Source organism: Pan troglodytes, chromosome 6, assembly GCF_028858775.2.
Source record: "Pan troglodytes isolate AG18354 chromosome 6, NHGRI_mPanTro3-v2.0_pri, whole genome shotgun sequence".
Classification (NCBI taxonomy): Eukaryota; Metazoa; Chordata; class Mammalia; order Primates; family Hominidae; genus Pan; species Pan troglodytes.
In genome coordinates, this window is record NC_072404.2 from 44,316,587 (window position 1) to 44,341,903 (window position 25,317).

The 25,317-nt window shown below is 40.8% G+C and overlaps 1 protein-coding gene across 2 annotated transcripts in view; it reads right to left on the reverse strand.

Moving 5' to 3' along the window:
• The window catches only part of AMPH (amphiphysin), a 253,080-nt gene that overhangs the window by 154,890 nt on the left and 72,873 nt on the right, over positions 1-25,317 (reverse strand). For both annotated transcript variants that reach the window (XM_063815323.1, XM_063815322.1), the window contains exon 2: positions 1,834-1,914. In XM_063815323.1, the coding sequence (XP_063671393.1) occupies positions 1,834-1,914 (81 nt within the window). The remainder of the gene's footprint in view (positions 1-1,833; positions 1,915-25,317) is intronic.

The following is a 25,317-nucleotide window of genomic DNA, read 5'->3' on the forward strand; positions in this document are numbered from 1 at the left end:
ATCCAAGACAATGATCTATTTGAGAGCTACCCATATGCAGGAGATGTGTGAAAAATCACCAGATGAGAACAGAAGTTGATGTGAAGACCCTCTTCTCCCAGAGGAGACTAGGAGACTACTTATTCTGTGGGCCCAAGTCCAACATTTCTCTAGGAATTCTCTTTTCTACCTTTATTAAGCCAAAGCTCTCTGTAATATTTGTTCATTTGGCCACGATCAATTTTTCTCTCCGTTACTGTTTTGTTCTCTAGCTCCCCTCTCCCTTTTCTCATGTTCAGATAGAACACGTTTGCTATCCCATTCATGGTAAACTGACTACCTATCGCACATGCCAACACTTAGTCTTGGGATGAAACTGGAGACATTCAGGAATGCGTTTTGGCAAAACTGATCTACCTGGCTCCATACCTGCTGAAATGTATAACCCCTCTTGGTAATGAAAAGAAATAGAATGTCTTGGTGAGAGAAAGAGCAGGAACCCTGATACACAAATGGAAAAAAGAAACCTCCAAGGTCAGGAGCAAAGGGGGCGAAATAAAACCTGTGATGATTTCCCATTATTGGTGTCATCTCTGAGGCTATAATTCCCTCTGTGGACACTGGTAACTCCATTGACATCAGGAAAAGAAATCCATGTCCTTATATTGTTCCCCACATAATCTGACTTTATAATGCAAACCCCATTTCCCAAGCCCTTCTCAGCCTGCCTTCTTCCTACCCCACCTCTAAGATGATCTCTAGATTTGAGGTTTCTAACCTCAGACGGCCCCACTCCTATCTTCCCCTCCCCAGCCCTTACGTGTGTTACCTAAAGAGAGATATTCTAGCCAATTATCCAAGCCTTAGAGATCAAGACATAGTTTAAAAATAGTTTCTATATCCACGTGTCTGTTAAACACATACACTAAAGGAACAAACATCACAATCTGTTTCTCAACCTCTTTTTCATTGTCATCTCCCCAAGGAGTCTTTTAAGACTTTTTTTTTTCTGAATTACACCCCCTGTAAAATTTTAATACCGTAAGTATACTATATGTCTGCTTATCTAAGATATGTTTATCTATGCTTTATACACTAAAAAGGTTTTCTTCACCCACCAAGAACCAATTTTCAGCCCCTTAGGGAAGATATTAGTATAATCCCTGTTGCGAATGCATGCTCTTGAAGCATGCAACAATTAAGGTCATTTTACCAGAAGTGTTAAACTACTGCTTTTCTAATGTTCAATGAAATATAAATCTTCAGAAACACCAGCATTCCTATAGATCCGTCATCTGTATTACAGTGGTCGGAGACCCGGCCTGGTAGCTCACACCTGTAATCCCAACACTTTGGGAGGCCTAGGTGGGTGGATCGCTTGAGTCCAGGAGTTCAAGACTATCCTGGGCAACATGGCAAAACCCCATCTCTACTAAAAACACAACAAAATTAGCCACATATGATGGCGTACACCTGTAATCCCAGCTACTTGGGAGGCTGAGGTGGGAGGATCACCTGAATCCAAGGATGTTGAGGCTGCAGTGAGCCAAAATTGTATCACTGCACGCCAACCTGGGCAATCTGAATGAGACCCTGTTTCAAAAAATAAAATATTATAAAAAACTAAAGCAGTCCAGGACAGCAGAGTCTTTATCTCCTGGGATTCCAAAACCTACTCTCTATGGCCCTTTCCCCGTCTTCAATAGGAAATTCTACAGAATTAGCAAGTGTTACTCTCAAGTTAGTGCCAACTCCATCTAGTCTTTTTTTAATCTTAATGCATTTTACTTACATACTAAGACACAAACACATTTAAACAATTTCCCACTCCAGAAACTAAACAAATGGACTCACTTCTTGCCGTTTGAAGTTCTGGACATATTCTTCGAACTGTTCGTCTTTTGTCTCATCAGCTTTCCCCAGCTTTTGGAGGACCTAATTTGCAAATAAAACAAAATGGTTTAATTTAATAATGTTTTCAAAGAAAGATGTGCATTTTCTGTTAATGGAGCAAGGCTGTTGTTTTGCTCTGAGGAGTAGAGCAAAACTATCAGCACTTCTAATTTTTCTGTTCTGGAAGCATCTTGGCTTGGCAGCTCTGGAGTTGAACAAAAAAAAAAAACTGAATCCCAGTCCCGCCCCTCACAGGCTGTGTGGCTTTGAGCAAGTGTTGTGCTACACTGCACTTATTTCTTTATATAACTGTTTCCTTTAGCAGGCTGTGCGTGACTTAGAGACAGAAGCTATGCCTTATTTGTCTTTTTGTCCAAAGCACCTGGCACAATGCTGAATGCATAATTGGTACTCAACTGCTTGTGAACAGTAGACCAAAGCTGTCTGACTAAAGCATTCATCCACTTCAGTGGTCCCCAAACTTTTTGGCACCAGGGACCAGTTTCATGGAAGACAATTTTTCCACTGACAAGAGGGTGGCGGGGGGAATGGTTTCAGGATGACTGAAGCACACTACATTTATTGTGCACTTTATTTCTATTATTATTATTACATTGTAATATATCATGAAATAATTATACAACTCACCATAATGTAGAATCAGTGGGAACCCTGAGCTTGTTTTCTTGCAACTAGATGGTCCTATCTGGGGGTGATGGGAGACTGTGACAGATCATCAGGTATTATATTCTCATAAGGAGCTTGAAACCTAGATCCCTCGCATGTGCAGTTCACAGTAGGGTTTGCTCTCTTATGAGAACCTAACGCCGCTGCTGATCTGACAGGAGGCGGAGCTCAGGTGGTAATGCTCCCTCACCTGCTGCTCACTTCCTGCTGAGTGGCTGGGTTCCTCACAGGCCACAAACTGGTACCAGTCCGAGGCCCAGGGTTTGGGAACCCTTGATCTACTTCACAGGGACAGTATTAGAAGCCAGGATGATGGTAAGTTCCGTCTCACCATCTTCTGATACTCCCTTCAACTCAATAAACACTCAAAGAAATCATGGGATACTCAAGGCCCCATGCTAAACACGGGTCACCCAGAAATACTAAAAAACAAGGCCCCAACACTTGATCCTAAAAAATGTATATTTCAGCGGAATAGACAAGGCAGGTCCACAAATAACAAATCAAGGATAAGTTAAAGACACAGCATAGAGTCTCTTTGGGACACAGGACATAAGTAACAAATTGTACTTGCTGCCTTTAAAAAGTAGGGCAGAAGGAAGATAACTAATATACTTTAGGAATACAAGAACTCATTTTCCTGCATAACAAAATAAACAATACACATCTCTTTTTTAACTAGACATTTTCATAGCTCGTATATTTTCCCCAAGATACATTTATAATGTTATATTAATAAATAAACCTAAGTATCAAAGTAGTTACCCCATAAGTCAGAGTTCATGCAGATTTCTTCAAGAGGTCAATTTTCCTTGGAGCAAAAGTAATTATTCTAAATGAAAAATGATTTTGTATTCTATTCTAAAAATAGTTGTTCATAAAATGTGCTAGTATTTCTTCCTTTTCACTGTCATTAACAAAGATATATGTTTTAAATAAAATTGTAAACAGATTCACACATGTATTACCAATTATACAATATCACTCAATTTCACTTCACAAACCAATACTACATGTAAGTAATATGAAATATGCTATTTTTCATTGTAAATGTATTATTTTTCAGAAGCTGCAGGAATCTAGTATCATAAATATTAAAAGGACACATAATCACTGTATTAACTAATACTCTCCTGTCACTTATATCAGGGTTTCTTTGAAAGGTGGAGCAGAATACACTGCATTTTGGGAAGAATAGGGCATTATAACTAGGGAAGAATTGATAAACATAAGAAACATGAAATTATGTATATATGTAAAAAGACTATAACTATGTTAAAAAGTTAATAGTGGCTATTTCTGGGTGATAAGATTAAGGGTGATCATTATTTTCTTCTTTATAACTTTCTATATTTTCCACAGTTTTCTCAATGGTTAAAGTAACAAGAAAATTCATTAACATAAATACGCAAGAGTTTATCATACTATAAAGTTTTTGTAAGAAATGTACACATTAGATTTTAGTACAAGTTAAGTGGATGTATTAGTAGCTGGTTAAAAACTCCCAGCAAAAAAAATTCCCATCAAAAAATATTGATAAGCAAATTAATATAAACTGAAAATAAGACTTCCAGAGGCAACCATGAGGGACCTATATCTGATTAAGTGGCTCACATGTAAGATAAAGATATTAATAGTGCCTACTTCACAGTGTTGTATGGAACCACCAAGGATACACATGGAAATACTAAGCTATGATGGCCAGCATATAGTTAATGCTCAATAAATAATATCTATTATTATTATAGTTATTTTATCTAACCCCACTGAACTTCACCAATGTATAAGCTTATACTGAGAAAAAGCCAGGGAGAATGTTGAAAATGTTACATGACCAGAATCAGGATTCACAAAAGACCTTCTTTAACAAGATGAAATTCAACAAGGATAAAATGTAGGACAAAAACGTAACTGTACAAGCACCAGATCTATTATTCAACTTGCAACCAAAATGCAACAAGACAGGTGTTAGGGATGGGTGGTTTCCACCCTTAAGTAGAAGTAAGGGATGACTTAAACAGATCGTCAATATGAGCCAACAAAGTGATGTTGCTGCCAAAGCATCTAACGTAATCTCAGTCTGCACTAACAAAACTTAACGGCTATCAGGAAAGTGGTCCTGGATGCTTTCAGAGGTGGACAAGTTGGTAAACGCACAAATACACAGAAAATCTGGAGCCAAAAAAAAGGAGCTCTAAAAAGGCAAAGATAGTTGATACTATGTGATGAGAAGAACACTTGATATGATTTGGTATATTAGCAGGGAGAAGAGAAGACCCAAGGAAAAGAGCACAGCCATCCTCAAACACTGGAAGGACCATCACAGTAAAGAAGGATCAAACTTGCTCTGCCAGGAAGACCCAAAACTCACATCAGCAGGCAAAAAGTGCATTAAAAATTTGTTTTCACAAAAAGTTTTCATCATAGTTTCCTAGAAATTAAATAGTTTGTTGCTAGAGTTAATGCGCTCACCATTCCAGAAGTTATATGAGCTTCACCAATAGTTAGGGTCCCAGAGAAGAAACTTACTCATCAAACAGGTAAATAGACTAAGTCACATTTCAAATACATTCTGAGAATCCATAATAAATGTATTACATTAGGCATTTTCCCTAGTGAAGAATGCAAATCACAATGAACAGTAGCAAAGAAGAAATCCTCTTCATATTTACTAAAGACTGTGTGTCAAACACTGGGCTAAGGGGCTGCAGGAATAACAGGCTGCATTCTAGGGACTGTGATCGTTCAATAGTATTCAAGCCCAGGGTGGGAGGTGTGGAACTGGAGTGGACAAGGGTGGCATGATAGGCAGAGGACAGATTACAGAAAGGCTTAGGCAGTAAGAATCAGAACTTTGATTTTCTTGTACAGACCATGGAGAGCCAATGGTGTTTCTCTGGAGGGAGCCACATGGAGAGGTCTGCACTCCTTGGTGACAATGTTAGGGACAGATTAGAAGAAGGCAAGATAGGAATAATGAGACCAGTTAAGAGGCTTTTTAATAGTCCAAGCAATAAACGACAGAACCGGAGCTAGGAAACAGATCAGTCTTTAAGAAACATAATGCACAGTACATAATGGCTTATGAGATGAAAAAGATGAAGGACAGAACAGAGTGAAGGACGACCTCCGATTTCTTTAGGGGAGACTGAGTAGGCATTGATTCCTTCAAACAAATTAGACATCATTTTGGACATGCAGGGTTTGAGACAGCTCTGTGGCATCCAGGTAGAGATACGGTAAATAGCATGATATGGCCAAGGTTCTGAGAGATGCTCTGAGCTACACTTATACTTTGGAAATCACCGGAGTATGGTGGCAGTAAAGCTACTAGAGTGTATAAGAAAGCCCAGAGAAAATACGATGTTCAGAAAGAAGTGGTCTGAAGACAGTCCAGAAAAATCATTATTTGAAGAACGGGCAGAGGAAGAGAATCCTTGACAAGAGACTGGGGACCCAGAGGTATGGTCAAATCAGGAGCAAATTCATAGAAACCAAAGGAGTCAGTTTCAATTGCTACAGAGAACTCAAGCAAGTTAAAAACCAAAAGCCCTGAAAGTGTCCACTGGATTTAGGAACCAGAAGGTTCCTGGGATCCTTCCCAAGGGCTATTAGTGGAATGGCAGTCAGAAAACAGATCACAGTAGATTGAGCAAATAGGAGGAGAGGAATCAGAAGAGCAAGTAGGTACTCTTTCCAGAACTTGGGGGCATGAAGAATCAAAGGAGCAATACCCGACCCTGTTTCTAGGCCAGAGAGAACTGATCAAAGAAAGGAGGCAAGAGCTATAAGGGGGTCACACAGTAAGAAAAGTTTCAAAGGGGGTGGCAACTCAGATTCACCAGAAAGGACCCATCTTACTCAGGAAGAGGCACAGCCATTCCTCAGAAACATGAAGGATTTCTGAGAAGGCAGGGAAGATTGCCTTTGTAAAGGCCAAATTGGAAGGAATGCACACACAGCAGATCCATCTCTCCTGTGGGGTAAATGACCAGATCATCTGCTGAGCAGCACTGGGGTGAAGTCACAGGAAAGGTCCCCAGGAGAGGGGAGTGATTCAGATGTGGAACTGGAAAAGATGAGAACCAGAAACACATGACATGAATTTTAGATGAAACTGAAGGCCCCACTGAGGCAAAGACCATGATGTGCAGTTGCCTACATGTAAGCAGTTTTGTGATTTTTCTCCGGCAGCCTCAATGGAGGTGGGAAGAACTGATCTGCTATATAGAAAAGATCTTAAGACACCAAAGACAGTGAAAGCTAGAACTGAGATGACTAAAAACATCTTTTGCCTTGCTCTATGTCACAAGTATTTGACAGTGAGCTGATAATTTAAATGACCTCTCTCATTAACCACTCCTTTGGCAGTGTTGAAAACACCAATTAAACCTGAACAGTGTGGCACTATTGATATTACAGGAGGATTACTATGTATTTATGTATTTGATATGCAGATTTTGACATCAACATGACACATCTTCCACCTACAGGCAAAAGGAAGAAAGTTCAGTGCCTCGTGCATTTTGGTTTAAGACTTGAATCTTTTACTTCAAAGACAATTTCATCTACATTGACACGTTAGTATTTTGAAACAGTAAGATTTTTGTTGTTACTTTTAGTGCTGCTGTTTTTCAAATGCAAAATAGTACACTATGCTGAATAAGCTTTTCAAATTCCACTTCCTTTCAGTGAGATTCTGACATATTCTGTTAGGGATGTGTGCTCCTCCTCCGACCCTCACCCCAAGCTCAGAAGTTGTGATCTAGTCCTAAAAGACATCATGACATAGGCAAGTAAAAAAGTAAATAGGAAGGAAAAGCAGGAATATGGTAACTTGGAATATTTCATCTTAAATCCTCTTTCAATCTCTCCTAAGGCAGCTAGTTCCTCAGCTTGGGTTACAAGGGCTGCCCCAATGATAGGGGCCTCACATTCTCTTTTAGGGCAATTGCCTGTGTATAAAGTGCCCAAGTCAAGTCCCTAAAAATTTAGAACTCTTTGGTATGGGCAGTTTCTCCATACTATAAAGCCAAAATTCTGATCAAGTTTCAAGTCTTCATAGTCCAATACAAACTAAATCCTACTATAGTAAGAGAATAATTGCCTTCTCTTACCATTTTAAGTTAGGAGTGGAATATTGTGTTAGCAGCTTTCAAAAAAGTGGTTGGCATTTAAAGTCAAAGATAAAGTTCACAATCTTCCATTCCACACAGAAATAACTTCTGTTAATCAGGGGAAAAGATCAAAGAAAAGTCAAGCTATAAGAAGGTGTGACCCCAAGCAAAAAAAAAAAAAAAAAGCTAGTCCTACAATCAGAAATGGGGCAGTTGATGAGAGGAAAGGCTGCAGGCCACAAAGCAGTTCAAGGTGAAGGCCAGGCATGGCTTGTTACTGAGACAAGAATGATGGCAGGGTTGGCCACCAAGATGCCTTAGTGGCATTCATCCATTGGATGAGGGCTCCAACTAGACAAATTTTCAACTCTGGGTGACTCACGCTTCCTTGAGCCAGACTCTAAAAGTCAAGAATAAAATCACACAATTTAATTAGTCTTCTTTAACAAGGAGACACCTTTCTCTTCACACTTTCTGTTCTTAAAAAAAAAAGAAAAAGAAAAAAAAGAAGAGCACATAAAATAATGTGTACATTCTCCATGTAGTTAATCAGGAGTAAACTAAATCAGAAGGCCATGGCCTCTTCTGAACAGGACATGGAGGGGTGGTCTTCTACTTGTGCCCATGTCCAGATGATTCATTCATTCATCAGTCCATATACCCACCTATCCATCAAGAGTTCTTATCCTGTGCTCACCCTAACACTACAAAGTCCCACAACTTATGACTGGAGAGGCCATCAGGGGAGGTAAGTGCAGGGTAGCTGCTTGTCCTAAAGCTTCCTGCTGGGCATGTCCTACACTGTTTCCCAAACTTCAGGGTACTAGTCCTTTGACCTGTTTCTGAGTGTGTGTCAGGACTTAAGGAAGTGGATTTAATTTGCCCTAATGTGAGAGGACTAAGATGAAACACTAGAAATGCATCTTTTGGTGTGGTTCATGGGCCTTTAAGGTCCTCACATTGTCCTCCAGCTTCCCCTCTGGGGGATTTATTTCTATACCACTATGACATCTACTTCTTACCTTGGTAGATTTTAACAGTGCATTAGCCATCACGTCATCAAAGCCTCTGAGGCTGGCATGAGCCTTCCTGCCAATTCTGGGAAACACTTCTGGGAAAGTAAACAAGAATAGATAAGAGAGAATATTCACAGCCTCTGTCCCATTTGAATGGCCTTCAGACTTTAAAAGGTTGAGAATGACATACAGTAGAGAAATTACATGTCTCATACATGAGTAGGTTTATCCTAAGTGGGACAGAGGCAATTGGGAATTAGAAAACTAGGGAGAAAGGACAGAGGCAACTGCAAATTAGAAAACTAGGGAAAAAAGAAAATTTAGTCCCTAGATGGGAACAGAGGTAAGTGAGAAGGGCCCTAAAAGGCAGTGCAGTAAGCACCCGCCAAGGCTGCTTTCCAATCACACATCTACCTGAAAATGTATCATGTTGCAGAATGCTGCTCTCTTCTCTCCTTCCTAATCCTTTCAATTTCAGGACATTTAGTCCTCTGACTTCAAGAGAAAAAAAATATCGGTGGGGAAAAACAGCTTGAGGAATATTGACCTGGCAAAGATTTGAGTCCTGGCATCCAAGATGGTCCTCTTCTCCAGGAGTTGCTGCCTGCTGGCTCTCCCTCCAGATTGAGTCACCTTGTCCCAGAATTACTTTTTCATGAACCTGATATCCTCAGTATCCAACCCAGAGTATAATAATCATACCAAAATCCAGTGGAAGTCTGCTAAAGCCTGTGAGTCATCCCATGAGACTCGGATAAACACCAGATTTTCCTTCTCCAGTGGCCCCATTCACAAACAGAGCACTGTCTCATGTCATTATTGCACAGGATAATGCAATGAATCTCCAACCTCTTTAGATCATGTAAATTAGTCCTCATGTTCCTTAGCTAGGCAAAGGGATCCTCCATATACTACCAGCCAGATGTTTGAGAGAAAGCTTACATCTGCCACACTGGTAGCAATCTATCCTGCATCAGAGCTGCTGTAAACATACGTGACCGCAAAAGCCAGAGAGGGTTCTACATTTGGGAAATTCGCCACAGAACGGGTCTGTTCCTGATTGTTTTACACAGATTCTTCAGGCAGTTTTCATGTCAGTTATCCATTAGACCAATAAAAGATGAGTTAGCAATGTAAAAACTGACCTCCTATAATCCCAACACTTTGGGAGGCGATGCCAGGAGAATTGCCTGAGCCCAGGAGTTGGAGATCAGCCTGAGCAACATGGCGAGACCTCATCTCTACAAAAATTAAAAAAGAAAAATCGTCCGGGTGCAGTAGCTCACACCTGTAATCCCAGCACTTTGGGAGGCTGAGGCAGGCGGATCACAAGGTCAGGAGTTTGAGACCAGCTTGGCCAATATGGTGAAACCCTGTCTCTACTAAAAATACAAAAATTAGCCACACATGTTGGCACGCGCCTATAGTCCCAGCTACTTGGGAGGCTGAGGCAGAAGAATCACTTGAACCCAGGAGGCAGAGGTTGAAGTGAGCCGAGATCGTGCCACTGCACTCCAGCCCGGGTGACAGAGCAAGACCCTGTCCCACACACACACACAAAAAAAATTAGCCAGGCATGGTGGCATGTGCTTGTGGTCTCAGCTACTTGGGAGGCTGAGGCAGGAGGATTGCTTGAGCCCAGGAGGTTGAGGCTACAGTGAGCTATGATTGCATCACTGCACTTCAGCCTAGGTGAGAGATCAAGACCCTATCTCAAAAAAATAAAAAATTAAAAAACGCTGACCTGCTGTACAAATATTAAAGAAGATGTTGACTCAGGTAGAACAAAAATTCCACAAAACTCTACCCAGGATTTCAAATGGGAGCTGAAAGTTCCCTAAGGCAAGAAGGGGCTGCTTGTGATGATGGGTATGAAACAGATGAAGAAGATAGATAGAACATGTTCTTGCTTTTCTTCCTCTTATAAAAAATGCCCACTTTACTAAATCTATAATTCTCTAATTTATTAGCTATGACCTATGGAAATTTACAATATATCAAGCACAGATCTAAGTGTCCTATATCTAAAAATGTATTTAATCCTCCTGATAATCTTGTGAGTTAGGTTACTATGATTGTGTTCATCTTACTGATGAGAACACTGAAAATTAGAGAGGTGAAGTAATTGATCTCCATCATACAGCTGGTATGTAACCAAGTTTATGTAAGGCTAGGATTTGGTTTTCAGCTACCCTTCTGATTTACCATGATCTTTCTGGAATAGTATTTCCCAAAATGTGTTCCATGGGAAATCATCTCAGGAATCTCTATTCAAAAAAATCCAGGCGATTCTGTTTGAAAAATACCAAAGACTATATATCCATCTACAGAGTCTCAAAGAATACTGTTAAAGAAAAAAAGGAAGAAATCGCAATACCCATAAAGTACAATGTGAACATGTATCAATCAATGACTATTTTTTTACTCATTAATTAATGAGGAAACTGGTAAGATTCTAACCACTATACTATAATGCCCTAAAAACAGGAGCAGAGAAAGAAACACAGCCTGGTGACCACACTCCTCTACTTTCCCCTTGACAATTAAGTCATTTTCCTCTATTTTAGATTCTACTCTGACTAACCATATCATATTGTCAGGAACTCAAATGTAATAACTGCTTGATCCATACTTTCATTAAATGGAAACTATATGACATCATCTCCCTCCCAAAATAGGTTATTGTATTAATTCAAATACCCTAGGAGAGGAAGCAAGTTATACAAAATATATGTTCTCCCTACTCTGTCATCACTTAGAGGAACCTAATTAGCCTCTGATGAGCAAAAGGCCAAAGAGGACATCCCCTCCTTGTAAGAATATTATGGATCAGGCCACCAAGGTGTCCCATAGGAGCAGCAGGAAAACACAAATGACCATGGCCTCTCTCTAGATACTGGGTTCTATATCTGGGGTTCATGAACAGATCCCAAGATGTCCAGGAATTGCCTGGAATTGTGGCTAATATAATATGGCTGTGCCTTTTATCAGGATGGGAGGAAAGGTCTCCTGGTTTCTGTAAGGTGAAGAATCACTGAATTTTAAGAGACTTCATGGGTACAAGTGGAAAGCAAATAAGTGCCAATATCAAACAAAACTGGGCCTCACTTGATCACTTTTGAGAGCTGGATAACCTTTGCAAAATGTTTAACTTGGTTGAGCCTCAGTTTCTTCATCTTTAGAAATGGGAGGATACCAACTCTAGGAAGACTAAGTGAGAACACAAGCAAAAGCTCCTAGCTTGATCTGAAAAGTGTTTAATGAGGGTTTATTCTTTCTTTTCTCCTTGACTTCATATCTTCACTTTAAGTTGCAATATCAAAGGTCTGACAGGGAACTTAGATCTTCCAGTTGATCCAATGGAAGAGATTCTTAAGAGATTCTTACGTGTTTGGCCAAGCTCACATCTTCGACTTTCTATGATACAGATGGATCTTTCAGAGCTAAAGGGATACTGTAGAGTCTATGGAAACATCTGTGCTTAGAGAATTATTTTCTGGCAACTCTCTTTCTGCAGCTCAGTAAGTGTCTCTTGAGCAATTCTATAATTTCAAGAACGATACATGTGCCAGCAATGTTGCCAATGCAACCAAGAAAGCCTAGAGTGGTGGTCTACATTCCTAGAAATCATCTTTACTGGTGGTTTCTCACATGTGAGCAGACTTTTGTAGCAGCAGGAAATGGAATCCTTCCATGTGACCCTATTCAAACCTGACCAAATCCCTCCATCAGATCTGCTAATACCTGTCTTCCTGAATAGGAAAATCTGGGCTTGGGGAATAAGGGTGGATCTGGCTTTACACCAAGAACAGCTTGCTTTTTCCCCCTTAAGGTTTATTTTCAAGACTTAAAGCTATTTGAAAGTTCAGTTTGTTTGTGGCAGAGGCGGGGCTGTTGTGATTTGGTTTGGTTTTGGTGGAAAGAATAGTGTGACCAGAATTCTCACACCAAAATTTCCACTGCAGTCCTACCTGGGGCCACTGAGTGACATCAGGAGGGCCACCCATCCTCTTTGAGCAAACTTTCTTCCTGTTTTTATTAAATGATGCCTTTTGGTAATTTGCCTCACAAACACATCATAAATGAAGAAAAAGAGATAGGCTACACGGTACTTACGTAACTTTTGAAAAAACATTCTGCATAATCTCAGATTGGTAGATGTTCTGCACAATCTCAGAGTGAGGTACCACCAAAATTCCACAGGTTCTTAAGTGGTCCCCCAAACGCCATGCAATATGCCCCAACTGCCAGGACACAATTACCAAGGATTTCAAACAGATCCAGCAGGATGTGCGTGACCACAAAGGCAATTTCACCGATGGTTTCTATCTTTAATGTTTATTGATCCAAAAATAAAAATAACCTGATACAAAACAAATTATACACACATTGCAGGTTTGAATGGAAGTTAAAAAATACAGCGAGGGATGATTGCTAATAGACCAAAAAACCAAACCCTACTTCCTCTGGTAATGACTCCTAGTTGAAGGCTGGACACAGTATTTTCAGTTCAGTTTGTCCATGTGGTCGTTTTCTAAAGATTGCTCAAGAAGGAACTCTGAGTGCCTTCATAACCTTCCTTGAGAACCTGGACAGAGGGTAACGGAAGGTAGCAGAGAGATGCTGCCCCTTCTGGCTATCTGAGGCTGCCTATGTCAGAGCACACAGCTTCCAGCTCTGGAAGTACCAAAAGCTGAAAATACTTCTCACCAGCAGAACAGGCAATCAACACAAATGAATAAACAGACAAATGAATGAATTTGTGAAGCACTAATTATTTTTGTATACATTTCTATACTTTGATCTGTGCTTTGATTTTCCACTTTACACAGCTGTTTTAAAGTCTGATCTGCATGAAGTGAATTTCTAAAAAAAAAAATTAAACACTATTTTGTAGGAGACCTATGTTTCAGATTTAATTTGAGCTTCTCAAACTGAAATTTCCATGTTCATATGATTAACATGGATATTTTATAATAAAAAGTTGGATACAAAACCTGCAGGAATTTTTTAAATAAAATTGGGACTTCAAAGAAATATTGTGTTACCAGTATGTGCTTTGGGCAATATCATCACATTCTCTTGTTTGCTATTTGGGTATCCGGAGGGGTATGTTTTACGATGCAGTGTTTGGGATACAAGAATGACTGCATGATAGATGGGTGGGAAGGATAGAATTCTATTCTGGTGACCCTGGGTAACACACCTACCAGCCTTGCATACAGATAAGTAAAACGTGATACTGGAATTGCATTTTGCTAGCTATTTACACCATCTGTAAATACTGGCAGACACTTCTATGCTGCATTCTCTCCAGTTGCCCCTCCAGATCCATTCTCCACCCTTCTCCACACTGCTGGGTGCTCCAGGAAGCTAATCCCTAAGAACCGCATCCTGCCCAGACCCTCTGGCTTCCCTCTAGTCTCAACCAATGGCAAGCATCAGCAGGAGATGCAAGGGCGGGCAAAGGTGGGAGGAGGGAGAGCCTGGGGTTCTGGTTCCCCTGGCTATCTCCCAGCCAGCCACCACCAGCAGCCATCTCATCCTCTTGCCTTTCAGGTGGCCCCAACAATTGCATCTCCTCTCCATATGTTTTGATAAAATCTCCCTCCCCTTGCTTTTAGGCCTGGGGAAAAATGTCCCCAGCAGCCTCCACTGCCCCTAAATCCCTCGCTGGTTTCCCATAACCCTCCCCACAGAGAATCTAGAAATAGAATTTGGGTCTCAAAATTCTTAGCTCAAAATTTTCCACTACCTTTGTACCCTTAAACTATGAGAAGTAATGAATTAAAACAATCCAACACACTCCTAAAAAAGCATCACTGTGTGTTACAGTGTAGAAACGGTGCAGAAACAAACTGGTACAATTCACCAGACCAAAAACAACTTGCATGCTAAGCAAGCCTGAGTATACTAATCCCACAACAATGGGGTCTGCCAATCACACACTTTTCAGGAACATAAGCCCTGCAGTTGACAAAGGATAATTATTAAAAAGTGTTTAGTAGGATGTGTTCAGCTGTGAACCCAAAATATCTGAGACAAGTCTCAGTCAACTTAGAAAGTTTATTTTGCCAAGGTTAAGGACAAGCTATGACACAGGCTTAGGAGGTCCTAATGACATGTGCCCAAGGTGGTTGGGGCACGGCTTGGTTCTACACATTTTAGGGAAACATGAGACATCAATCAATATGTGTAATATGTACATTGGTTCCTCTGGAAAGGCAGAACAACTTGAGGTGGAGAAGAGGGCTTCTAGATCATAGGTAGAGAAGAGACGAACAGTTGCATTCTTTTGAGTTTCTGATTAGACTTCCACTGAATATACAACTTACAGAAATAGTCACTTATGCCTTCACTGGCTTAGTGAAACAATAGGGCAGTGGAAGCAATCAGATATACGTATTTGTCTCATGTGAGACTCAGGGTGAAGACTTTGAGTTCTGTCTGTCCTTTGCCTACTAGGAATTTCCTTGTGGGCAAAATTTTTTTTTTTTTTTCTTTTTTTTGTGACAGAGTCTCGCTCTGTCGCCCAGGCTGGAGTGCAGTGGTGCGATCTCCGCTCACGGCAAGCTCCACCTCCTCGGTTCACGCCATTCTCCTGCCTCAGCCTCCCGTGTAGCTGGGACTACAGGTGCCCACCACCACACCCGGCTAATTTTTTTGTATTTTTAGTAGAGACGGGGTTTCACCATGTTAGCCAGGATGGTCTCGATCTCCTGACCTCGTGATCTGCCTGCCTCAGCCTCCCAAAGTGCTGAGATTACAGGCTTGAGCCACTGCACCCGGCCCCTTGTGGGCAAATTTTGAGGGAGGTATGCAGCCTTTTTATCTTTGTATTAAACAGCTATGTTATTTAGGAATAAAATGGAAGCAAGTTTGCCTGACACAGTTCCCAACTTGACTCTTCCCTTGGCTTAGTGATTTTGGGGTCCCAAGATTAATTTTCCTTTTATATGTCCTTTGACTGAAGGTATCTAAAATGAAGTGGCATCATTCATCTGGGGTAATATCCAAGGTTCATTGTCCCATGCCAAGGAAATCAAGGTTATGAACACACAAGGAGTGAGGTTAAGAGAGGAGGTTTAATAGGTGAAAGAAAGAGAAAAGCTCTCTGCTGCAGAGAGAGGGGGTCCCGAGCAGGTCTTCTGGTCCATAGTGAAATGCAGATTTTATAGATGAGCTTGAGAAGGCAGTGTCTGATTTACATAGGGCACAAAAGATTGGTTGGACAAGGTGTGCCACTTGCACACGTGAAGAACTGGTTAGGACTAGGTGTGCCGTTTGCATAGTGCACAAACAAGCTGGCTGCCTCACCCTAATCTTTTATCACGCAGTTGAGTTGTCTACGTGACCAGTGCCATGTTGTCTGCTTTTTCACTGTGGTAACAAAGAAACAGAAGATGGATCCTCCATGTTGAACATGCCTGGTTCTCAGGTAGCCCTTTTCTGTTGGCACAGCTGCCGGCATTCACCTGTGCAAGCTTCCAGCTTGCTTATTTATGTTGGCAGCTCGATTTTTCAGGCTGATTGTTTTTAGAAAAGCAATGATTTAGGGGCTTTGTTTTTTGTTAAAAGGGAAGCCTTGCTGAGGACTCCTTTACCCTCACTATCTGCCTAAATAATTTATTTCCAGCTGCTGTATCAAAAGGGCAGAAGTTGTTTTCCCCTTTTAATGACTGCAAGACTTATCACAAAAGTTTACACAACATAGTTTCATCATTATTGGTAAGATGTTGATTTTCCTCCATTGAGAATGCAAGGCAATCACAACCAATTTCATAGGTACATAAGAGACAAGGTACATAAGATCTGGCTCTTTTGAAGAAATTAACAAGCTAATTCTCAAAATCATCTGAAAAGGAAAAAGATGCAGAATAGTCAAAACAATTTTTGGGAAAAAGGAGAATAAAGAAAGGATGCTACATCCCACTCCAAAGCTCTTCAGAGACAAGAAGCCCAACTTTCAGAATACAAAACTGAAAATGTGATGAGTTATTTCTGCCCTGTTAAAAAGGTAGTTTCATTCAAAACCTTTGACCCTAATACCTAGAAAAGACTAAGCATAGTAAAACTAAACAACAACAAACAACTAACTTCCTATGAGCCTTATTTCATGTCCACAGGGAAATCAAATCCCACATATGGTCTTGGTGTAAAGCACAGGGGCTGTAAGGTATTAGAAAAATCGGTGTAGAAAAAAAGCTGGACTGTTTTCAGAAAAATGACCAACCATGTTACTAAGACAAAACCTCTCTCTATGGACTGCATTCTCACAAGGTAATTACTTTAGATTCACCAGATATACTGGTTCTACATCTTATTATATGAAATAATATGGAAGTATTTCTCTGCCTTCTATTTAAAATGATTGAGATATGTTTGCTTTCTAAAACTTTAGGTTTTGTTATTCCACTCCTGTGTATCTGTTAAAGCCATAATTTATAACACTTAATATTTGATTAGTTAGAACATTGAAAGAATGTTGTTGTCTGATCAATACAACATCCTGGTTATCTGAAAGGAGTAAACACTTCCAACTCTTGTTATAGCATAGCTTCCAAGAATAATTTAGTCATCTTGATGAATGTATGAAGCAATAAGTATGCTGATTCTTTATTGGATGAAATCCTTTCATTCCATTACATTTCCTCCCCTAAATCCTTGCCACTTAAAGTGGGTCCTCACATCAGCATCAGCCTCACCAGGGAGCTTGCTAGAAATGCAGTATCTCAGGCCCTATTGCACAGTACAATCTACAATTTAACAAGATTCCCATGCAATTCATCTGTGCACTAAAGTTTGGAAAGCCTGTTCTAAATTACAAACTCAATGTCAAGCCCTACAGGTAAATGGAGGAACCAACGTCATTATTCCGGGCGTTTGATGTTGATGCAGACAAAGATCAGATAATCAAATTGAAGCTGTAATGATCACACGATACACCACAAATGCTAGTTATTAAAATGCATGCATGATCTCTGTTTCGCATTTCCCTCATTCTTTTTTAAAATTATTTTTATAGATTTCGGGTATATAAGTGTCATTTTGTTACATGGATATACTGCATAGTGGTGATGTCTGGGCTTCCAGTGTAACCATCACCTGGATAGTGTGTATTGTACCCACCAGGTAATTTATCATCCCTCCTCCCTCTCCCACCACTCACTTTTCTATGTCTCCAATGTCTATTAAAGCAGAGGACGGAAATATTTCCAAATGGTTAAGTGTTTTGGATGGTTGGCTGGGTTTTGGTTGTTTGTAGGTTAATTTGCATTTTAATGAAGCCATCACAATTAGATTTTTATAAAAAGATGATTCTGCAAATCTCCATAGGAAGTGGAATCATTCTGATTAGTCACATTTTTGTCGTAAAAATGTGAATTAAATTTGAATATCTGGCTCAGTGACATTCAACAACTTCACATAAATGAAACAGTAACATCCATGAAGCTATTCCTGACCATAACCCAAAATGATAAGCCATCAGTGGCTTGCTCAAAACCCCTGTGGATGATCCTGCCCTTTCATGTGGAAACAACAACTGAAACCAGATGAGCTGCACCTGGTTTTGGATTTCAGAACCACTGTTTCAAGCAACTCAGATTACAAGCAGGGGATTTTAACATCAGGCAAATCTATGTCAGATTTCCTACGATGACTTTTTACATAAAATAAGAAATAGGCTTTAACTCTATCCTGTGTGCCATAGCATCATTAACAATGAACCAATCTTCACTTCTTCCTCCAAAACCTAAGGAACAATCAGCAACCAAATCCCTCCTCAGCAAGTGGCTGTGAACAAGGCACCATGTCTGCCCTGTTCTAAGCATCTGCAAATAGGAAGAATAGTCAATTCTTTCTGCTTCTTTCAAATTTACAGTTGAAGTAAATGCAGGTTTTCTCTCCCCATCATTTATTGCCTTCTTTCTTTTTTCCTTTCCCTCCTCACCTCTTATTAGGAGTCCCCAGACTTTGTTAGCATACAGTATATTTAAATTATGCTGCGAAAGGTGGCCAGTATTAGAGAAGAAACTTTCATTTTGTATAAGTGTCTGTCTAAAGAGTCTGAAGGGCTACACATCCTCCAAGGATGCCCAGGACCTAAATAGTGCAAATACCTTCCCCCACGGCCCATGGACCCAGGGATGTGAGTGGAGAGCCAAAGGGATGCTAAGGAAAGAGGAGAGAGGAAGAGAGAAACAGAAAGAATGAGGAAGAGAAACATCCGTGGCTGCACATCCCAGGTAGGCTGCCTATGAAATGTTAAGCAACAAACTGTTAGAAAATTGGAAAAGTAAAGAAATGTCTGCATCACACTCAGGAATTAACATGGGTGCAAGAGCAACTGAAATGCACTTCCTTTTAAATTCCTAAATTCCTTTGTAATTTAGAATATGGAGTGGACATACACTCTCCTGAGTGTTAAAGGCCAAACTAAAGGATGACATAACTAGTTGGAAAAACAAAAGATAAAAAGTGTAAATTTAAATAATTCACTCTCAAAGAAAATTATCCAGGAAACCAGAAAACTTCATACAGACTTAATACGCCAAGTACATTTTGAATCTCCCAGAGGAAGATGCAGAATGCAGTGTTCTCCAATTTTTCTTTTCTGACAAGAGAACCTTTTTGTCAAAAATGAGTATCCTGCAAGACTAATCTGTACCAAATGGACTTGGAGGGAACTCTGGGCCACACCATAGAGATCCAGACCCCAGGACCCCCTGCACTTCAGAAACAGAGCTCCTCGGCCTGGCTGGCATAAGGACCACCTGGCAGGCTTCTGATGCAGGAGGTCTGCACAGATCATTTGGAGGAGCACCAGAACTGCTCTCATTTGCCAGATATGGGCAAATCCCTATGCATATTCCTTAGGAGTAATTATTTTAATTTAATACCTAATTTATACAACACCCAGAAGTAAGCAACATGAACTAATAATTAGATGTCTTGATTTGGCCAAGTGCAAGCTCCATCACTTGGAATAAGTCACCAAGGCTCTGAGAGCCTCCTTTCCTCCTCTGTTTACTGACCTGCATCTCCAATCAGGGTCCTGAAGACCACTTGTGCCCAAACACAATCTCTACATTATAATCCCTGCCAGGTGTATGTCAGGTTACTGGGATGCACACATCAGCACCATTAATTTCCCTATGTAAATAATTCAATATCAGCCAGGCTCAAATAAGGGAAGGGAAGAGCTTTGGAGAAGGTTCATAACCTTGACCCCGCTCTGCCAAGTAGAAGCTAAAGTTTTCTCATCTCCTCCTCTTCTCTTTCTCTATCGCTCTTTCATGATGCAAGTGACAACTAATTAAATAAAACTATCTGTGAAATACATGTACATTGAGACCTTCCAGAGACAAAGATGCAACCTTCTGCCAGCCCCAAATCCAATCTCTGCTGTTCCCTGTGCCCAGGGGGACGGACCCAGTGGACTGCATTACCCAGGTTCCCTTGATCTCAACTTCCTGTAAGCCAGTGGGAGAGACACCAGCAGGAGAGGAAAGGCCAGGCCCTGCTCCATCCTGCTTTGAACTATTTCTGGCAGTCCCTAGGTCAATTCATACCTGTCTGGAGACCTCTCCTTTATGACTTCTGATCTCACTGGGACCAGTTGTACCATTTTCTCTCCTTGCCTCTTCTGGCCTTGCAGTGGTTATAGCTTCATGCTATTGTTACTGGTCTTTGGGGGCCTCAACTCCACTGTGGATTCCCTTAACACTTCCCACACTTCCACAAACACTCCATGCAGTAAAGCCTCTTGAACCATCCGTGCTGAACTCTGCTTCCTGCCTGCCGAGCTCTGGCTGATAGAGTCCCAGACCATCTCTGGCCCTGGGGATCATCACTGTTCCAGTGTACCCATCCTGAACCCAAGGGGGCTGCAGACAACCATTTTGTAGTTTTAAAACACACATGCAAATATACATAGTCACGGAATAAAAAACGATGTCTGGAAATAGGTTACTGAGGGTTCACACGTGCCATTTTAAAGCACACCAAGCAGTGTGCATTTAAATATACATTACACTGAGTTAAAATTCTAAAGTCCTAACTGCAAAACAAGCCTGCATCCAAGGAAGGACAACAGATATTTATTCAGATTAAATATTGTCCTCCTGAGCTTTCACTACACTTCATGGGGCCTTGAGTATTGCCAAAATTTGATTTCTGTAAAATAAAACTCCAAAACTCAAATTGATACACATTGGAGCCTGGTGGTTTTCACAGCAAAGCCCTCTGGGCAGGGCTGGAATCACATGCTTGGAGTCTCATCCTCCAACTCTGCAGGCTAAAAAAGAGTTTGGTTTTGGCTACAGATAAAAAAGACAGATCATTTCCTGGTTTCACCAGAGTTGTTAGGAGTATTGAGCTTATTAGAGAATTTACAACCAAAGAGCTGGGGCTCTTTAAGCATCACTAGACTCTGCCTCCAAAAGAGCACTCCTCATAAGGTGCTGGGGGCCTTAGTGACCCGCAGCCCCAGCTGCATCCTTTCTGCCACATCACATTCCATTGTCCACACTCCTCCAATTCCCCTGCCTGGCTGGGACTAGCTTCCTGACACCAGGAAGATGCACAGAGCCACATTCTGGGCATTTTCATCAAGCCCACCCAAGCCTCTTTCCCTTTGAAGCCCATGAAGAATCTTGGATTTGTGCACATTATGATTTCTGGTGGCTTCCCAAATTCAGTAGATAACTAGGTAAATCTGAAACTCAAGTAACTCTAAATGCATCCTGGGCCTTCCTGTCTGCTCCATGTGTATGTCTCAGAAGAATTCACAATCATGTTCTCTAGAAGGCTAAAATCAGTAAATGAGCATTTTTGTGAAGTCACAATGTGATTTAGCCTTTCTGGAGTATACTTTGGCAGCATTTATCAAAATCCCTTAAAATGTCTATACTTATTGACCCAGCAATCCTACTTCTATAAATATGCTTTAAAAAAAAATCAAAGATATGCCCAAAGATAAGACTACAAGAATGTTCATTATAAATACTTTACTTATAATAGCAAAACAGTAATGACAAACTAAATATCCAAAAATAGTTAGTTAAATATATTACTGGCATTTCCACTTCTTACATTATGAGTGGGCTAGAAACCCAGAACAACTCTCCAACTCAAAATTTCCAGACAAAATATAAGCATTGTTTTCAATGCATTGCTGAGCTAGCAGAAAGTCAGGAATTCCACAAGGCCAATAAAATGGTCTGGGAGGCTTTAGCCCAGAGGGCATCTTCCACTGTTTTGACAGCTGCACTGGTGGGACCAATCGGATATAAAGTTTAGATAAGGCTAAGCCAGAGTGAGAAGTCTACCAGGAGATGCACACCCTCTTCTCACCAACCTTAACCTGCATAAGGTTAAGACCCCAAGGGGTTACACTTTCAATGTGAATTAAGGTACCTGTAAATGGTGAATTAGAATTATACCTGTCCCCAGAAGGAGAGCATAAAGAAAAGTTGCCTGTTTTGACCTGGCTATTGGGGGAAGTGGAAAGAAACCCTTTCCTTGAAGTGGTGAGCACAACTTGGCCATGGCATTTGAGGTCCACAGTCCCATGTCAGGGCAAGAGTTAGAATCTCAAGTGGAGAATTTCATTTAATGCAGTTCTTTGGGAGACCAGTGAACAATCACTTGAGGCCAGGTATTCAAGACCAGCCTGGGTAGCATAGTGAGAACCTGTCTCTAACACAATTTAAAAAAAAAAAAAAATTAGCCAAGCATGGAGGCTTACACCTGTAGTCCCAGCTATGGGTAGGAGGATTGCTTGAGCCCAGGAGTTTGAGGCTACAGTAAGCTATGATCATGCCACTATACTCCAGCCTGGGTGGCAGAGAGGGACCCTGTCTTTAAAAATAATAAATACATACATACATAAATAATAAAGCAGTTCTGAGCTGATGAATTCATAGTCCCCTCATTGATGGTACCTGCAAGGGCTGGACTTGACAAACAAAAATCTCCTCTGGAGGAATTTAACTTCAGCCCCATCTTCAAAGAATTCCCATGTGTTAGGTTCTAAGGAATATTATAATAAGGAATGCTAGGCTTAATAATAAATTCATTTCCGGAATCTTCATAAACAGAGGAAAATATTCACAGTATTTTACTATGTGAAAAATTCTCTATGATAATAAGAAAATTATAAAAATTAGATAGATCTGAAGGCTATGAGCAAGTATGTTTCCACTGCCTAAAGTCAACAGGGATCAAATTATGGGTTTTCCCACTTTTTTCTCATAATTTGTAGTGTTTTCCAAATGTTCTATAAGCATATATACTTTAGATATTAGAAAAAAAATTTATTGAGAAAGCCAAATACCGCATGTTCTCACTTATAAGTGGGAGCTGAACATTGGGTACACATGGACATAAAGATGGCAACAACAGACAATGGGGACTCCTAGAGCTTGTGGGGAAGGAGGAGGGAAGGAGGAGGCTAAACTAACTATTGGGTACTATGTTCAGAATCCATTGTACCCTAAACCTCAGTATCACACAATACACCCAGGCAACAAAGCTGCACATCTACCCCCTGAATCTAAAATAAAACTGGAATAAATAAAATAAATATTAAAAATAAAAATCAAAAGAAGATAAAATTGTTTTAATTTGAAAAGAAAAAGGAAAAGAAAGCTATTCAACAAAACAGCCTTAAAAAGAACATCCCAACCTTTAAAAAAATGTGATCGAATTCCTGCTATCTTTTGGTTCCCCTAAAGAAAATACTAGCCGAAGCATTGACGTGAGCATTGCATAACTTTTACTGTTATTAGACACCTGCTGTATGCCAGACCCTGCTAGGCATAAGAGGAAAAAAAATGAATGAGAAACTGCCCAGGCCTTCCGGAGCTCACAGCTGAGGTGGGGTTTCAGAAATGAAGTAAGTGTAAAGCCCAGTGTGCCTGACGGGCTCACTCACCAGATATGGGGAGATACCAGGGAAGGCCCTCACTCACTGTAGTCCCGCAGTCAAGGAGGGCTTTCAGCCTTCTTCTTAAAGGATAACTGGGAGCGACTCAGGCAGAAGGGAAGGGAAAAGGTGCTTCTGGCAAAGGAGAAAGCAAATCATTCACACCACCCTCCACTCCTGCACTCTCTACCCCCTGCTCTGCTTTATTTTTCATCACAGCAAATGTCACTACATTATTTATGTAGTTGTTTCCTCATTTGGTATCTGTTTCCCAATTCCACTGTAAGTTTCATGAGGGAAAGGGCTTTGTCTGGTATACCGCTATCCCCATTATGTGCTAGACATAAAGATGGCAACAACAGACACTGGGGACTACTAGAGTGGGAGGGACGGAGGATGGCAAGAGGGGAAAACTAACTCTTGGGTACTACGCTCAGTATCTGGGCATACATATGCTTAAGCAAATTGACTTGGATGAATGAATGAAAGAGAGGCAAGAAAGAGAAGCATGAGCGTAGAATAATACTATGCTTCAGTTCATTGTCTTTGGACCACAACACCAAATTCCCAAGAGCAACAGGGATCCCTTGAGGAGGACAAGGGGATGATATGGTCCAGGACAGCTGTGTAGAGGACTGATTTGGGGTGGGAAACAAGGGAAGCATGGGACAAAACAGCAGGCAAGAAAGAGAAACTGAACAAAGGTGCGGGAATAGCTATATCCACTCATTCATCCCACAACTACTTAAACTACACATGATTACATGAAAGTGACACAGCTATAGCAGTTATCACAGCCATGGGTATAGTAGTTCCTAACCCAGGTGATGTGGTTTGGCAGTGTCCCCACCCAAATCTCATCTTGAATTGTAGTTCCCACAATCCTCACATTTTGTGAGAGAGATGAGGTGGAGATAATTGAATCATCAGGGCGGTTTCCCACTATCCCTGTTCTCATGATAGTGAGTGAGTTCTCACAAGTTCTGATGGTTGTATAAGGGGCTTTCCCCTTCACTGGGCACTCATTCTTCTCCTTGCTGCTGCCACGTGAAGCAGGATGTGTTTGCTTCCCCTTCCGCCATGACTGTAAGTTTCCTGAGACCTCCCCAGCCATGCTGAACTGTGAGTCAATGAAATCTCTTTCCTTTATAAGTTTCCCAGTCTCTGGTATGTCTTTATTAGCAGCATGAGAACAGACTAACACACCAGGCCCTGCTGTAATCTCTGGAGATAACGGCTGTGAACAAGACAAAGGCCCTCCTCCACGGAATTTATATTATCTTGTGAGAGACGGTTAAAAAAATTAAATAAAATAATTTTAAATAGTAATTCATCCCAGCACTTTGGGAGGCTGAGGCAGGTGGATTGCCTGAGCCTAGGAATTTGAGACCAGCCTGGGTAACATAGCAAAACCCAGTCTCTACTAAAAATAAAAAAAAATTAGCCAGGCATGGTGGCACATGCTGTAACCCCAGCTACTCAGGAGGCTGAGGTAGGAGGATTGCACTCCAGCCTGGGTGATAATGAAGCCCTGTATCAAAAAAAAAAGTATTTCATGTTATATGAAGAAAAATACAGGAAAGGAAAAAAGAGAAAGATTCATGAAACATTTAAGAGGTAAAAACCGCAAGACAAAGTGACCACAAAGCTGCCTATGAATTTTCAGAATGCTCCATCTTGACTTCAGTGCTCAAGT